This window comes from Planococcus citri, chromosome 5 (assembly GCF_950023065.1).
Source record: "Planococcus citri chromosome 5, ihPlaCitr1.1, whole genome shotgun sequence".
Lineage (NCBI taxonomy): Eukaryota > Metazoa > Arthropoda > Insecta > Hemiptera > Pseudococcidae > Planococcus > Planococcus citri.
The window spans coordinates 71,426,150-71,443,223 of NC_088681.1; the positions used below are offsets into that span (position 1 = coordinate 71,426,150).

A 17,074-nucleotide genomic window follows, 5' to 3' on the forward strand; every position below is an offset into this window, starting at 1 on the left:
AGGAGTTTGGCCGCATTTAAACGTTCGTTTTCGGTTTCAAGGTGGTTGCGGAGAGAGCATTTGCAGTAGGTATTAGGTAGTAGGTACAAATGTACCAGCACAGGGTGACGTGAGGTGTGCAGCACAAGTACGCGGCGTCATCGTTCGCGAACGCAAAGGCCAAGCACCGCCGCCGCCGCTTTTCTTTGCCTCCGAAGGAAGAGACAGAGGTACGGATGGATGATGACGGCGACGGCGATGGCGATGGAGATGGAGAGACGACTATAAACTTCTCTAGATACGCACATACTGTACACGAGGCATAATATTGTTTTCAATATACGAGTACAAGCTGAAGCTTCTGGTCGCGCCATGCTACTCGTAATGATGATGACACCCGTACGTAACAAACAACAATAACGCTGCCACCCACCTACCTACCTACCTACCTACTAAAATAACGTCACATAAATCGCTCGTTTGTGTACTTATGTACTCACTTATAGGCTAAGTCGTAACTTATGACATGCTATAGGTAGAGATACCTACTACCTACGTAACGTACGCGTAAGACGTGCTGGTATTCCGTTTTGCCACTTTTTACCGCTTACTTTGTATGAAACAGCGCGACCCTTCCCCATCCCCCCCCCTTCAACTTCACACACTGCGTGCGGTAAAGTTGGCGCAAAACGATACCGGAGAGAAATTTTATCGATAGATGGGTATTAGATACCGCAAAAACGCTTTCAACTTTTTAAACTTTTCCGCAACGAAAATGTGTACTTACTCGTACACTGTACAGCGTAAGTAATCGAAGCGAAAAGCTTTCCTCATTTTGCCACACACCCCAGGAGTTGGTATTTAATATACACCGCCTACGTTTCCATTTCAACGTTACAGGTAACACTTTTTTTTCATACTTTTATTATACGAGTAATTCACACCCATTGTTGTTCATTGTAAGTTTTTTTTTCTTCTTCTGTAAAGCAATAAATGGGATGTATTGAAACGGAGCTGCCTAGTGCCTACCGCAGAATTCAAACAGACGGAACTAGGGAAAAGAATTTTCGCTTAAAATACGGAAGGGGAAAAAATACGATAATTTCGTTTCCAAAACCTTTCGTTCTACTGTACGAGTAAGTATGTTGCATTTGCGATACGACATGTCCGTCTGGCTACCATTGCAAATAAACAACGTAACGTCGGTCGTCAACCATTACTCGAGAGTCACGTTCGAAATGGACCGAGTCACGAGTCTTACTATTTGATCGAAATTTTTTCCGCCACCAACCACGTGCACGTACGTACACCTTAGCATTACAGCTGCCTATAATACTGTGCCTCACATAAATTTTCGAAACTCGTCCAGCTTTTTTGTTTTCAAAGCTGGAAATTTCAAAAAAAAAACAAAAAAAAAACTACAACATCACTGGTTGGACAAGAATTTGTAAATGTCATGTCACAAGAACATGGAAAAAAATCATGATCTATGGATCTAAACACAAAAACTAATTTTTGGAAAATCAATAGAAAACACATCAATAACCCTCCCTTCCCCACCATCATCAAACAGGAAAAAAATCAAAAATTGAAACCTTTTAGTTTTTTGGTGGAGTCTTTTTGAAAAGAAAAATCCTTTCTGGGTCACTCGAATATATTCATCAATTTTCACTACTTTCGTTTTTTCTCATTTTGGGGGGCTACAGCGCACAGTGGGCCAGGGGAGCAAAAAAAGCGCGCATGACCTGTTTTAATGATATAATGAGGTTCCTGAAGTCAAAGAATTACTATTTCGAAGTATTTTTCAACGCAGAATAAGGCTATTGACGTATTGCGGGTTGCATATCGGTTTGCCTGAACTTTATCGGTTTGGTGGGCATTCTTATCAGTGAGTATCAAAATTTCATATTTTGAGCCATTTTCACAAGGTGTTTTTGAAATTTATAGCTTTTATTTAGTTTTTCCTTCAATTTTAAACACTGTTAAATCCTGTGAAGGAAAAAGATCCGCTCTTTGTCGAGGTTCAAAGACGTTTTGTTAACTTCCTTAAAACTCGACGAAGAGAGGATCTTTTTCCATTACAGGGTTTAACAGTGTTTAAAATTGAAGAAAACACTAAATTAAAGCTATACATTTCAAAAACGCCTTGTGAAAATTGCTCAAAATATGAAATTTTGATACTCACTGATAAGAATGCCCACCAAACCGATAAAGTTCAGGCAAACCGATATGCAACCCTCAATACGTCAAAAGCCTTATTCAAATCTTTGGTTATTTTTTTTGCAAGATCCACAATAGAGAGTGTACTCCATTGAGATTTTGAAAAAAATTTGAAAATTTCGAGTGATGTATCGAAATCTTGAGTTTTTGAGCTGAAAAAACCAAAAATGGAATCATTTCTTCATTTAGACCCCCAGGAGAGGGGGTAGCGCATTGAGATTTTGAAAAAAATCTGAAAATTTCGAGTGATGTATCGAAATCTTGAGTTTTCAAGCTGAAAAAGCCAAAAATGGACCCATTTTTTCATTTTGACCCCCAGGGGAGGGGATAGCGCATTGAGATTCTGAAAAAAATCTGAAAATTTTGAGTGATGTATCGAAATTTTGAGTTTTCAAGCTGAAAAATTCAAAAATGTAACCATTTTTTCATGTTGACCCATAGGGGAAGGGGTACTGCATAGGTAATTGAAAAAATCGGAAATTTTCGAGTGGGGTATCAAAATCTTGAGTTTTAGAGCTAAAAAACTCAAAAATAGAACCATTCTTCAATTTTGACCCTTAGGGTGGAAGTACTACATTGAGATATTGAAAATAATCAATAAAATTGGATTGGAGTACCGAAATCTTGAGTTTTTGAGCTGAAAAAGTCAAAAATGGAATCATTTCTTCATTTATACCCCCAGGAGAGGGGGTAGCGCATTGAGATTTTGAAAAAAATCTGAAAATTTCGAGTGATGTATCGAAATCTTGAGTTTTTGTGGTCAATTAAGTACTCTTTCCTCTGTGAGTTAAAAATTGAAAATGGTAAAATGGTTCGTTTCAAGTAGTTCTGGAGCCTCAATCAGATTTTTGAAACTTGAAATCCCCGCAATATTTCATCAAATGGAGTTGGAAAGCCAAGCTTCATTCTGCAAACTAATTTCAATACGCAACGAAGTTGACTGCAGGTGGATTTCAAGTCGTTTTGGAGCCTGCAGCGACTTTTCGAAAATTCCTGGAGTCTCCATCAGATTTTTGAAGCATTAAAATTCTCACAAAACATCAAGTTTAGATGATTAATATGACAAATCGAGCTTCCCAAGTGCAGAAATTCAAAAACAGAAAAACATTTGATAAAAATAATTTGAATGATTCGTTTTACTATTCATATGCGCTTGGGAAGCTTTCACATTTTCACAACTTCGATTTGTCATATTAATCATCTAAACTTGATGTTTTGTGAAAATTTAATGTTTCAAAAATCAGATGGAGACTCCAGGAATTTTCGAAAAGTCGCTGGAGCCTACAAAACAACTTGAAATCCACCTGCAGTCGACTTTGTTGCGTATTAAAATTAGTTTGCAGAATGAAGTTTGGCTTTCCAACTCCATTCGATGAAATTTTGCGGTGATTTCAAGTATCAAAAATCTGCTGGTGGCTTCAGAACTACTTGAAACGGGTTGAAACAGTTTCCAATCGATTTGGCAGGTCAAAAATAGGGTATATCCCAAATTTCAGCTTTCTAGGTCAATTTGGTTACATTTTGATTTTTTCCCTGATTGTTGGCCTAAATTTGATTTTCAAAAATTCACAAAAAATTGAAAATTGTTGCTTGCTCTTTTGATCTACCTTTGTAGGGTTTATAATTTTTCAATTGAAAAAAAAATTAAAAAATGATGTGCTATGCATCAGTTACAAAAAAAAAATTCAATTCAGCATGAAAATTCATTATTCATCTTTTCAAAAGGAAAAAAATAGAATAAGTAAATAACGTTATCAATAAAATCAACTTGAAAATAATTTGAAAAAAAAATATTACAAAAAATCGACGCTCCCAGCGGGGGTTTGAACTCCCAACCATCCGCATGCTGAACTTCGTGCGATGCCACTACGCTACCGTTGCAGCTTACCTCGGCGGCGTCTTTGAACGATATATAAGTTGACAAACCGTGACAAAAACACATTGAAAGATATTTACCTCATCTAGACATTTTCAGTGACATATGTACGACTAAAATATCATTGATTAGTGAAAAAGATCGATTTTCACGTATTTGATGAAATATCAGCTATGAAAAAGTCGAATATATGGGTTGGGGGGTGAGAGGGGGTGAAAAATTGATAATCACTGTTTAGCGTACATTATGACTCACAAGTTTATGCAATTAGTTTTTCGGCGGAGGCCGGCGATCAAAACTAAAGCAACAGCTTGTGAAAAAATCGCGAATTAAATTTTAATAAAAATGGTCAACTTTGAACCCTTATAAATACAGAACGGAAACACGTAGCGGAAAACGGTTTGAAAATTTGAAAAGTACTTAGTTTTTTGGTCGGACATGATCATTTACTTCATTTCAATATCACCAATATAACTCATACAAAAGCATAAAACAACATCACTGTTTTCAACAAAATAAATTTATCAATAGGCCCGCGAACAAGTATGACTTTCGGCGTGCCTACAGATTAGGGGTGGGGATATAACAATGTGACAGGTTGTGTTTTTACACCTCGAATGTGTCTGGAAACCGATTAGCCAGAGAGTTTGTCCCCAGCCGAATTTTTTTTTTTTTGCCTAATGCGCGCTTTTTTCGCTTGCCTGGCCCACTGTGCAGCGGATCAACATTGTTTTGGAAACCGAGGAAGGTGTCTTTCTGAAAAGTAGTAGGTACATATTACCGACTCTGATCTATTACATTTTTTTTGTTATTTGGTGTTTTTTTTTTTCAACTTGGCAGCCCAAAACAAGGGACCGACCAGGAAAGGTTTATCCTTTAAAAAAAAGGGACTAGGTACTTGAAGGAATTCTGACTCAAAATTAATTTTTTTTTGGATAAATCGAATATTTTTGATTTTTTTTTCATCTAGCTGTAAAGAGAGATTGGAGTGGACTGCTTAATGTCAATTTGGGAAGCTGAAATTTTCAAGAATTTTTTTCACATATGTTATGTACAAACCGACGACTTGCGCAAAAGCATTTTTAACCTGTGTAATGTTCAATTTTCCAAATTTTCAGCATGTAGTTAGAAAAAAAAAACTCTAAAAAGGAGTACAACAGTCAAAAACTGTTTTTCATTTTTTTAAATCAACTTTTTTTCAAAATGTAAGGTGACAGGTGCTCTTGGGAGAGGCTTGAAAACTTGAAAAGGGACGAGTAGGTAATGAGTGTTTTTCTTTACAAATACTCCTATTAGGTATACAAAATGAAAGGTACATACTATTGGCTTTTCGCGTCCTTAATAAATATCTTGTCTGATTAGGTACTCACCTGAAACAAAGAAACAAAATTCATTTTTCAACAGATTGCTATAATAAAATTACAAAATACAGGAGGGCATACGCTTAAATATGTATCATTATTTCAAGGCTACTTCCTAGTTCATATTGAAATTTCGCTGTTTTGCAGGGTTGCATGATATGGAGGAATTGGTTTCATCATCACCTACATTAGGTCTATTTCTAACGTGATGTTCAAATGTTCAAATTACTTCAAATTTCATTATACACGGTAAATATGTATACCCATACGAGAGTAGCATTAAAATCCGCAACTTCGAGATGTCTGAAAAATTGAAAAATATCTAAGGTTTTTGAAAAATTTGTACCATGTAAAAATTCATTGTGTCCCCCTCTTTTCTCCTCCTTTCTAACAAAAAAATGGAGTATACTTGATCTGTTCTCAAATTGGCCCCATCGGATAATTCGAGAGACAAAAAGAAAAAAATGGTATAAGAAGTCGCGATGGCTTCAGAAATGAGAAAATTAAAAATAAATGTAGGTTTTTAGATTTAATGATACTTTTCGAGTTTCTTCATTTTCAATTTCCGCTATTTTTAACGTTGAAAAAATGAAAAATTGGGATTTCTAAAAGCTCGATAATTTTGATTCTATAATAAATTCAATTTTAGTGGAATGAAAACGACACAACGACGCACTGTGTAGCTCACCGTGATTCATGGCTGTACGGCGTACGTTCTACGTACTCGTATGCATTGCGTACACCTAGTAGCTAATATTTGAGATATAAATAGACGACCTACTACTTATAGCCCATGTTTATCTACCTACTAATACGAAATGAATTTGAATTCACGACGCGAAGCGAAGTATGTCTTTTTTATTTCTACCTCAAACTTTTTGTCTGGATGGTGCGACGATGTTGGCGTTTTTTGGCGATAAACGTAATGCTTTTCCATAGAACTTGGTGTCGAGTCTGACTTACGACTACTGTGATCTCGTTTGTAAAAATGTGTTGAGTGAAAATGGAAGCTAATTTCAACCCGATGCGGTCAGTTTGGATTTTTACATTTCTATTCGTATTGGAAGGATACCATTGCGAAGTTCTAATCGGTAAGGAGAACAGTGTTGTATGTATCGATACCTATTGGCAGAACCTAGGTTCGCGTATTCCTGTGTCTCACAGTGGGCCACAGACCCCCCCCCCCAAAAAAACGGTGATAATTCAGATTCAACCCTCATTGATGTACAATGTGTCGATTAATATGTTTTCGAGGTCGTAGAATTCGAATATTTACATATTTTTTTTGTACGGGTGGGAGGTGAGGCATGGGAGACGGGAAAATTTAAGATTTTGCTTTCATTATCGTGTAATTTATATCGATTAATATGTTTTCGAGGTCGTAGAGTTCGAATCTGGAGTTATTTTTTTGGCAGAGGTGGAGGGTGAGACGTGGGGAGGGGGAATTTCAAATTTTGGGTACATATTATTGTGTAATATGTTGATTGATACGTTTTCGAGGTTGTAGAGTTCGAATCTCGAGTTAGTTTTTTGGTACGGGTGGGGGTGAGGAAGTGAAAAATTCCAAATTTACTTTTTGATGTTTTCTGATACCACTGATTTTTAAAGTTAACAGTTTTTTATACAAAATCAGAACACATTTTGGAGCAAAACTCAAATAATCGCGCAACATCGCGTGTTCTCTTCTGCATAGTGATGTGTATTTGGGAGTGGTGTATACTATGTTTTAGCGATTTTTTGCACGTAATTGCACATTTGCTGTGCAAGTTCATTTCTCTATTAAAAATACATAAATTTTCTTCACAATTGCGGAAATATCGCAATTTTAAGATCGAAACATGAGATACTCGATTCAATTTTGATTGAAATACACTATGTATTTGAGATATAAAGTGATTATTTCAAATCAACGATATTAACAACCTCAAAAACATGACAAACGGCATATTAAACGATAATATGAGCAAAATTTGGAATTTTCTACCTCTCCACGCCTCAGTTCCAACCCCTACCAAAAAAAATAACTCCAAATTCAAACTTTACGACCTCGAATACATATTAATCGATATATTACACAATAATATACGCAAAATTTGAAATTTTCCCACCCCCTCAGGCATCACCCCCACCCTTACAAAAAAAATAAGTGCAGATTAGAATTCTACGACCTTGAAAACATATTAATCGACATAAATGGCACATCGATGAGGGTTGAATCCGAATTATCCCCATTGGGGGGGGGGTGTGTGTGGCCCACTGTGTGTATTATACGATATAATATGTATATGTACTTTCTTTATGATAAGTGTGCGCACTCAATCTCTATACAACTGACTGATTTACTCGCGTTTCTTTCTTTTTTCGATTTACACTACAAGGAGGTCTATTCAATGATACGGGCGAAGATCATATTGGTAATATGGAAGAGCTTGCGTTTAATTTTGCTGCGCATCAGATTTCGGAATCGTATAAGTCCAGTGGTAATGGGGTCGAGCTGAGTGTTCACACCAGACGATACTTTCCGGATCGCAATTCATCCGTGGCTAATGAAAAAGGTACATGCATAGCTTACGTAATAGGTACAATTGTACCTTATAAATAAATACGAGTAAATTGCATTTGAACATCATCGTAGATATAATGCGTATCACAAACATCAACAGCCATTTTCATTTTTCAGTGTGCGAACTTATGTCGCTGGGTGTAGCTGGTATATTCGGACCGCAGTATGGCGATTCTTATCACATCGTTCAAGCCATCTGCGACGCCAGAGAAATACCGCATGTTCAAACAAGATGGGACCCGCAACAGAGGACCAGTTCGTGCTTAGTCAACCTTTATCCATATCCCTATTTCTTGGCCAAAGTAAGTGGACCTGTGGGAAGAGCTCATCACTGCTCATCTGAAATGAAAAGCTGCTCCGCAATCATATCTGATATCTCACTCGTATACTTATATGTTCGGCTTGATTGAGAATTTATGTATTAAAAAATTTCCAGGTGTTTCCCGCCATTGTAGAAAAGTGGGAATGGACTCATTATTTGATTTTATACGAAAACACCGATAGCCTAGTTCGAATCAATCCGTTACTGGAACACGAATTTAATACCAGCATCGCAGTTAAACTCAGACGTATCGTTGCAGACGACATCCTCGGCTACAGGTACTTATAAACAGCCAAACATCTCTGTTCGATCGTTTAACTTTTGAAAATTTATTCGCGATAGCCGTAGGAGTGTGCGTAATTTGACTAATCGTGTAAGTATGCGTACCCTCTACCTACCTATGGCTTTTGTGTAGACCTTTGTTGCGTGAAATCAAAGAATCCGAGGAGAGTAATATCGTTCTAGACTGTAACATTGAAATGTTACCAGAAATTCTCAAACAGGCTCAGCAAATCGGAATGATGGGATCGGATCATAGTTTTCTCATAACAAATCTGGTAATAAGATTAGGTTTCTGCGCTCTGCGCTGTTTCCTGTCTCCTGTCTTCTTATGTTTCTTGTAAAAAACACGCATGTTGTACACAGGACTTTCACACATTAGATCTGGAACCCTATCAATACGGCGGCGCCAATATAACGGGTATTCGGTTCTTCGATCCGCAAGACGAAAATTTTATTAAGACTATCGAAGATTTGAACGCTTACAATAGAGATAAATTCAGTTATAAGAACGAAGAGTTGGAACAAATTCGCCCAGAAGCATTCTCAGTTAGTAACTGTATCAACCCTTTGAGACTCTACAAGAATCTGACGGATCATCATTTTGGAATTTGAGTAAATGCTCAAAATAAACATTTTTTCTATTCTGATTTCCAAAATAAACAATACGAAAATTTTGAATAATACATATTGATTGTAGGTCTTCGTATTTAATTTAAGTTTTCTGTACTTACTTACTTCCCACCAAAATTTTGTATTTGGTTGGTTTCAGTTCCAGTTGTTTCAGAAGTGATAACAGTTAACTTTCCATAATTTCATAGCCATTCCATTATCCTAATATTGTACCTTCAACTCGACCCCTTCTGCCTTTCAAAACACCTAGAAGTCTTCCTTCTCAAAAATGAAATTTTTCAATTACCTAGCGTCTCAAGGGGTTATCTTCATCAACTTATTCCAGTCATCGGTTTGACTAAAATACTTGGTGTAATTTGTGTTGTGTGAAATTTAGTTGGGAGCGGCGTTGATTTACGATGCTGTTTTTCTTTACGCAAACGCAGTAACTGCGTCACTGGATGAAGATTCGAAAAGACCAGTACCAATGGAATGCGACAATGCTGAATATTCTTGGACACACGGTCACTCTATCATGATGTACATGAAATTGGTTAGTAAATAAGTCGACCAGCATTAGATGTGTTCTTCTTTTTACACGGATTTTGACAGATTTTTGAGAATCTGGATTTTGGCAGATTTAGAATCTATAAGAATCTGCTTGGGTCGCAGCTTTTGAAAATGGATTTGGGGGTTTTTCTTTGAAAAAGAAGGCTCGAGGATTAGAAAAATTGGTAAATGTAATCTCAAAAGTGTTGAAAAAAATAGATTTTAAAAAACGTTCAAAATCTAGATTCTCGAAAATCTGTGTAAATTGTAAAAAAACATCTTGCGCAGTTCGCAAGATCAACCGACTTTGCTCTAAATATACACCAGTAATTTACCAACATTTATCTCAGTAATTTACCAGACATTACTTAAAAATTTACCAATTTTTCAAAATGCGCGGAAGTACCCAAATTTACCGATTTAATGAATACTTAAAGTCGAAAACATCGACAAAATAAAATAGTCAATCATAAGTAGCCATCATATTACACTTTTATGAAATTGATTTTCAAATAATAATTAGCGTACTCATGAAGACGTAACCGTCATATTACAAGTGGAATAATATATCAGGAAAATTGTTGACAAAAAACAAAATTATTACCGAAATTTACCAATTTACCGAAATTTAGCTATTTACCAAAATTTACCAATTTACCAAAATTTACCAATTTACCTATTTACCGAAATTTACGTATTTACTGAAATTTACCTATTTACCAAAATTTACCTATTTACCGAAATTTACCAATTTACCAATTTACCAAAATTTACCAATTTACCAAAATTTACCAATTTACCAAAATTTACCAATTTACCAAAATTTACCGATTTACCAAAATTTACCTATTTACCAAAATTTACCTATTTACCAAAATTTACCAATTTACCTAAATTTACCGATTTACCAAAATTTAGAGGTTTTTAATGGCTTAATTTTTATCCAGAATTGAAATTTAGCTATTTACTGAAATTTACCAATTTACCAACATTTACCAATTTACCAACATTTACCAATTTACCAAAATTCACCAATTTACCAAAATTTACCAATTTACCAAAATTTACCAATTTACCAAAATTTACCGATTTTCCAAAATTTACCAATTCACTAAAATTTACGAATTTATCAAAATTTATCAATTTACCAAAATTTACCATTTTACCAAAATTTACCATTTTACCAAAATTTACCAATTTACCAAAATTTACCAATTTACCAAAATTTACCTATTTACCAAAATTTACCTAAATTTACCTATTTACCCAAATTTGCCGATTTACCCAAATTTACCGATTTACCCAAATTTACCGATTTACCAAAATTTACGAATTTACCAAAATTTACGAATTTACCCAAATTTATTAATTTACCAAAATTTACGACTTTACCAAAATTTACGAATTTACCAAAAATTACCCCAGCAATTTACTAACATTTACCTCAGTAATTTACCAGACATTACCCACTAATTTACCAATTTTCCATTTTACCAAAAATTAACCCAGCAATTTACCAACATTCACCTCAGTAATTTACGAGACATTTCCTCACTAATTTCCCAATTTTTTACCGAATTTTAATTACCCCAGTAATTTACTGTCAAAGGTTTTTACCAATTTACCAAAAATTACCCAAGCAATTTACCAAAATTTTCGACCAACTTTAATTACGAGTAATTCACCAAAAATAACTAATCATTTTATTTACTAAAAATTACTATTAATTAACAAAAAAAAAAAAAAATTATCAAAATTTACTGGCTATTTACCAAAAACTTAATGTTTTTTGTTAAAACAAAAATTACACTAGAAATTTTTGAAAAATTTTGATTTTTTATGGCAAAAAAATTTTGGACGGATAAAATTAACAAAAAAATTAACAAAAAAATCAACAAAAAATTTTCTCCTCTTGACTCGCGCGGGATTCGAACACCCGACCTTCGGCGTACCAATCTGCAACCTACACACCCTAACCACCCCATCTGTTTGTTGGGGGTGAGCCGTTTGCGAGATATAAGGGTTTACACAAATTTCTGCTTATCCATAACGTTGAAACACACTTAAACGTTCATATCTCGTAAACGGCTGAATCGATTTCGACCAAATTAAAAATTTCTCTAGTTCAGTATCAAAGCAATATTTTGCCATCATCAGTTTCCACTTAAAGTTCGGAGCTTTTGAGTTCAGCGTGACACAAATTTATACATAAATTGATATATAAACTTATATATAAATATATAAATAAATAAATATATATATAAACTTATCTCGTTTTGCGCCATATGTCTTATCGTGATCAGCACACTCCAAAACCTCAAGAAAACCCACCCCCACCCAATTCCTCAACCATCATGACAAATACAATACCTTACTTTTCCGTTTCCGGCAAAGTCGGTAATACTTTTCCGTTTCCGGCAAAGTCGGTAATACTTTTCCGTTTCCGGCAAAGTCGGTAAAAGAACACATCTATTGACGCCTTGAAGACGATCGCGTCACTTTTCACAGAGCATTAATGTGGGAACCGCGAGTCCGTCGTCGAAATTCTCATTATTCACATTTCACACGCAATAGCGCCGTTGAATTTTATCAATTTTTGCTTTTCAGAGTAAATTTTCCGGTTTGACAGGCGAAATAAAGTTTGACTATGAAGGTTTCAGAAGCGAGTTCAGCGTTGACATTGTCGAATTATCGGAAAGCGGTATCGTCAAGGTCGGAAAGTGGAGTACAACTGATGTAATACGTATGGAAAGAGCAGAAGCTCCCACGATTAATGAAACCAGTTACTCGTTGAAAAACAAAACATTCAGACTTGTTTTAGCGCTGGTAAATGCACTGTTTTCAAATATCTAAGTACGTATATTAAATCAGCTGACTAAAGGTAGGCCATACACATTACACACCTAGTATACTAGTAATAACTCACCCCCAGCTGATTGCGAGACACGGCTACATACTCCTATACGAGTATTATGTAAAAGAGGTAGTAGGTACCCAACTCGATGTATACTGTATAGTATGATTCAACATTTGATTTGAAATTACAAGCGCAGAATTCACCATACGCGATGCGGAAAAAATCATACCAAACGCTGACTGGAAATGATCAATACGAAGGTTTCTGCATTGATCTCATTGCTGAAATTAGTAAAATGAACGATAACTTTACTGTTGATCTAAAAATCGATCCGGAGGGCAAAAGCGGTACCAACAAAAATGGAACATGGAATGGAATGATCGGATTCATACAAAGGGGGGTAAGATGATTTTAATGAAATTATTCTATTTTGATTTTATTTCCGAAGGAAGATATGTACTTGTATGAACAATCGAACGCATAATATTTCATCAAATCGTATCGATTTCAGCAAGCTGATTTAGCATGCGCTGATATAACAATTAATCGAGAACGAGAAGAAGCTGTCGATATCACCTCACCATTCATGGATTTAGGTTAGCAAATAATATGTACATTGTACTTATTCATTTGATTCGTTGGTAAATACTAAATATTACCTACGAACGAGTACCTTACCTACTTTACGACAAATCGACGCTAAAACTAATTTTCCGAAGGTATTGCGATTTTGTATAAAAAACCTCAGAACCAGTCACCCGGATTTTTCTCGTTTTTGTCGCCATTTAACACCGAAGTATGGATTCTAGTGGTTACTGCCTACGTTACCGTATCGGTGCTATTTTTCATTATGGGCAGGTAGGTAAATGCATCGAGTAATTATGTTTTTTTTTCCTCTCACAACTACCTAGTACCTACATAATTAATGTTCCGTTCAATTTTTTAGAATCAGTCCTTACGAATGGAGAAATCCTTTCCCATGTATCGATGATCCGGACGAATTAGAAAACCAGTTCACATTGAGCAATTCATTTTGGTTTACCATAGGAGCACTTATGCAGCAAGGTTCTGAAATTGCTCCAGTGTACGTATGTATAATTTTGTATAAATAACCGATCTTCATTCTTTACCCTTGAAATTGTCTGAGGAAAGGCGCAAGCACTCGCCTGTGGGTATATAATTGTAATCACCTAATCACATTCCATAGATCAGTTTCAACTCGCATGGCGGCCGGAGTATGGTGGTTTTTCACTTTAATTATGGTCGCTTGCTATACGGCTAATTTGGCAGCCTTTTTAACCATTGAAACGCCCAGCGAAGATTTCACCAACGTAAAAGAGCTCTATGAGAATCCAGAAGTCGAGTATGGATTGATGAAAAACGGCGCAACAGAAACTTTTTTCATGGTAGGTGAGTTCGTCATTTAGATTTGGATATGACAGAGGTTGTTTACGTTTAAAATTGGAAGGTACGCGTATTCGAATTACATTTAGGAAAAATCTAAGTCGACGTAAATTCATTTTTGATCGAAAGAATGAGTACATTCGATGAAGAATAAAATCTTCCTATATTTTCGTAATTTTTTCGGCCAACTTGCAAATTGAAGGGGTTACGAACAGATTTTAAGAAAAAATCTTTCATAGTTCAGATAGGTACATAGATAAAGAGAACCAAATGTAGATATTACAGCTTTTCACCAAGGACTGTTTTAAAGTCTCCGTGAATTTAATTCATTCGAAAGACCATCACCCACAGAAAACAAATCCAAAATATTCCTGAAAAATTTCAATAAGAAATGACGAGCAAAAATTCAAAATTAATAACGATTCAAAAAAAAAAATCATTAAAAATCACGAGGTTTTTCTTATTTTTTTTTCAATTTTGAATTGTTTTGTTCTGGTAAATGTAAAAGCGCGGAAAAACAAACGCTTTTACAGCATTCCACTGACCGGAGTATCGTCTCTCTCTCTCTCTCTGACTCGTTTTTCCAAACACAAAACGTACGGCCTTCCACTAACCCGGCACTCGTTGGTACCTGATCCTAGTTTTATGATAATGTAGAATGTCGGTATGTTCTGTTTCAACAGACATCATCGAATGATCTCTACCAAAAAATGTATCAACACATGAAAGATAATGCTGATCGAGTTATAACTAAAAATGCTGAAGAGGGAGTTCTGAGAGCAGAAGATGTCAACAGAAAGTACGCCTTCTTAATGGAGTCGTCGCAAATAGAATATGAGATGGAAAGGCACTGTACGTTAACGCAGGTCGGAAAACCTATCGACAGTAAAGGTTACGGAATCGCCATGAAGAAAGGTTCGCATACGACCATACATGTACATATTTTACCTTGTTTCTGAACACAGACACACATAGTACTACACATAATTATAACAAACCAAACGATGCGGATAAAATCCTACTCACGGCTACCTATGTATTTTCCATCTCGATCTAGATTCGTGGTATTTGGGCTTATTCAGTCAAAGTATTTTGAAAATGCAAGAAGAAGGCACACTTAACGATCTAAAACGCAAATGGTGGAAAGAAAAGTACGCCACAGCGTGCGCGGTGAGTAGTAAAGTTTTTACAACTCGATTGTTTGTTACCTCTAATCTAGTACATTAGGGTGAATCACAAAAAAAAATCTCGAGTATTTTGAGCAAATTCAGTAAAAACCGTCGCTTCAATAAGTTGAACGTCTTTCACTCGGAGGAAAATTCAGCTCAGGAGGTGCCCATAGAAGGGAGATGAGAATCCTTAAAGAGAGGGCATTTTCGCAAAAAAGTTGTGATTTTTCCATTCTAGCGCCACTGGTGAAATATTTTGTAAGAAAACAGTGATGCCAATTTTGGCCATCTTCTTCGATTTTTGAATTTTAAATTAACAATAACCAGTCAGAAAATTGGCACTACTGTACGTACTCGTAATCTAAAATACAATACCCCCTTCCAGGGATGCTAGAACAAATAAACCGCGACTTTTTTCCAAAATGCCTACATCTCTCCTTCCTACAAGGGCACCTCAGGCTCAGCTCCGCTGCTTGTACCTGTACTATCAAAAGTTCTTTCGCTTCCTCATTACATAAATGCGACTTTACAATGTTGTAGAAAGACGAGCCGGATGAAGCAGAAACACTAGGTCTGCCAAACTTGGGTGGTGTTTTCATCGTACTGGGCACAGGAGTCTTACTAGCTATGGTAATAGCAGTTTTTGAACAGCTATTCTACGTGTGGTCGGTTTCCAAAGAAGAAGGTGTAAGTATACGCCTTGATTTAACGCTTCCATTACCACAAAGTACGTAGGTCTAGGTACTCGTACTCGTACATTCAAACTCACGCGTATGTTCTTACAGATTTCCATGAAAGAAAGATTGAAATCCGAACTTAAATTCTTTTTGAGATGTCGAGGAACGGTTAAGCACATCGGAAGTGAAGAGGATTCCAACAACAACCCAGAAATAACTTATTAGTTATTAGCGCCGAGTTTCTACGTTTTTTTGTGATTGAATTTTCAAAACTGAAAGTGTTCTATTTTCACGCCTTCTTTTGTATTTTTGTGCACTATTGAGGGGGGGGGCGGTCGATCGAGGTAGTACAGATTACAGTCCAAGAAGTGTGCGCATTGTGCCGAGATCTTGTTCTGGTGCAAATCTGTACTCCAAAGCAAAAAGGATAGAAGTCCATTTCTTAATTTTGCGCAACACTTTTTTCAAAAGCGAATTCCTCTGCCCCAAATAATGCTACAGTGCTCGGAATGATCTTCCCCAAATACCGCAGTTGTTCCTCTACTATTATCGTGGGCCGAACGATGAGCATGGGAACTTTATTTTGCAAAATCTATATATATATGGACTTCTATCCTTTTTGCATTGGAGTACAGAAATTACTTTCAGGATAGGTCGCATCGTTCACCCGGATCTTGTCAACAAGTTCATCAAATTTTTCTAGTCAGTCATTCGTTGTATGTAGATAAATATTTTCATTCGAGTACACGTAGGATATTTTTCGTAATGTATTTAGTATTTACGTATTTATTGTTATTACACCGTCGTTACCTATCCGTACCTACCTATTATTGTCGCTGCGATATGGCAATGGTGACCCGGTACACATTTGGCATATGACGTTTAATTTCGAGAGAATACGGTCGCACGTATCGGCGGTGAATAGAAAGTGATTACTTTGAATATATTATATGAAGGGGACAAATCTCAAGCAGAATTATAATTGGATGTTGCCCGCGCAAGCAGCGCAACGCAACGCAACGTATAGTGATATTAATTTGTAGCCTAGCCTAGCCTGTGTATAGTTTGGCACGACCTTATAGTACATATAACACAGGCAGACAGTCTGCCTTCGAATATTAATGAAATATCGTTTACTCGCTGACACAATATAACACGAATTTTCCACCCTGTTTTTCGCTGTTATCGCTAATAAATACTACCGAT

General features: G+C 36.1%; 2 protein-coding genes across 6 annotated transcripts in view; one reads left to right on the plus strand and one right to left on the minus strand.

Moving 5' to 3' along the window:
* The window catches only part of LOC135849400 (monocarboxylate transporter 10), a 229,820-nt gene that overhangs the window by 186,192 nt on the left and 26,554 nt on the right, over positions 1 to 17,074 (minus strand). The gene's annotated exons all lie outside the window — the stretch shown is intronic.
* On the plus strand, positions 6,255 to 16,681 carry LOC135849397 (glutamate receptor ionotropic, kainate 2-like). Its single transcript, XM_065369801.1, has 17 exons — positions 6,255 to 6,527; positions 7,815 to 7,991; positions 8,117 to 8,301; positions 8,436 to 8,599; positions 8,737 to 8,878; positions 8,967 to 9,149; positions 9,610 to 9,765; positions 12,369 to 12,587; positions 12,815 to 13,018; positions 13,130 to 13,214; positions 13,338 to 13,476; positions 13,565 to 13,702; positions 13,826 to 14,024; positions 14,706 to 14,937; positions 15,080 to 15,192; positions 15,732 to 15,878; positions 15,977 to 16,681. The coding sequence occupies exons 1-17, from the start codon at positions 6,440 to 6,442 to the stop codon at positions 16,091 to 16,093; spliced, it is 2,688 nt and encodes an 895-aa protein (XP_065225873.1). The 5' UTR covers positions 6,255 to 6,439; the 3' UTR covers positions 16,094 to 16,681.

Coding starts and splice junctions, on each gene's coding strand:
- LOC135849397 (XM_065369801.1), top strand. CDS start 6,440: ATGGAAGCTAATTTCAACCCGATGCGGTCAGTTTGGATTTTTACATTT. Junction 12,588..12,814: donor TCAGACTTGTTTTAGCGCTG/GTAAATGCACTG, acceptor TTACAAGCGCAG/AATTCACCATACGCGATGCG. Junction 13,019..13,129: donor TCGGATTCATACAAAGGGGG/GTAAGATGATTT, acceptor TATCGATTTCAG/CAAGCTGATTTAGCATGCGC.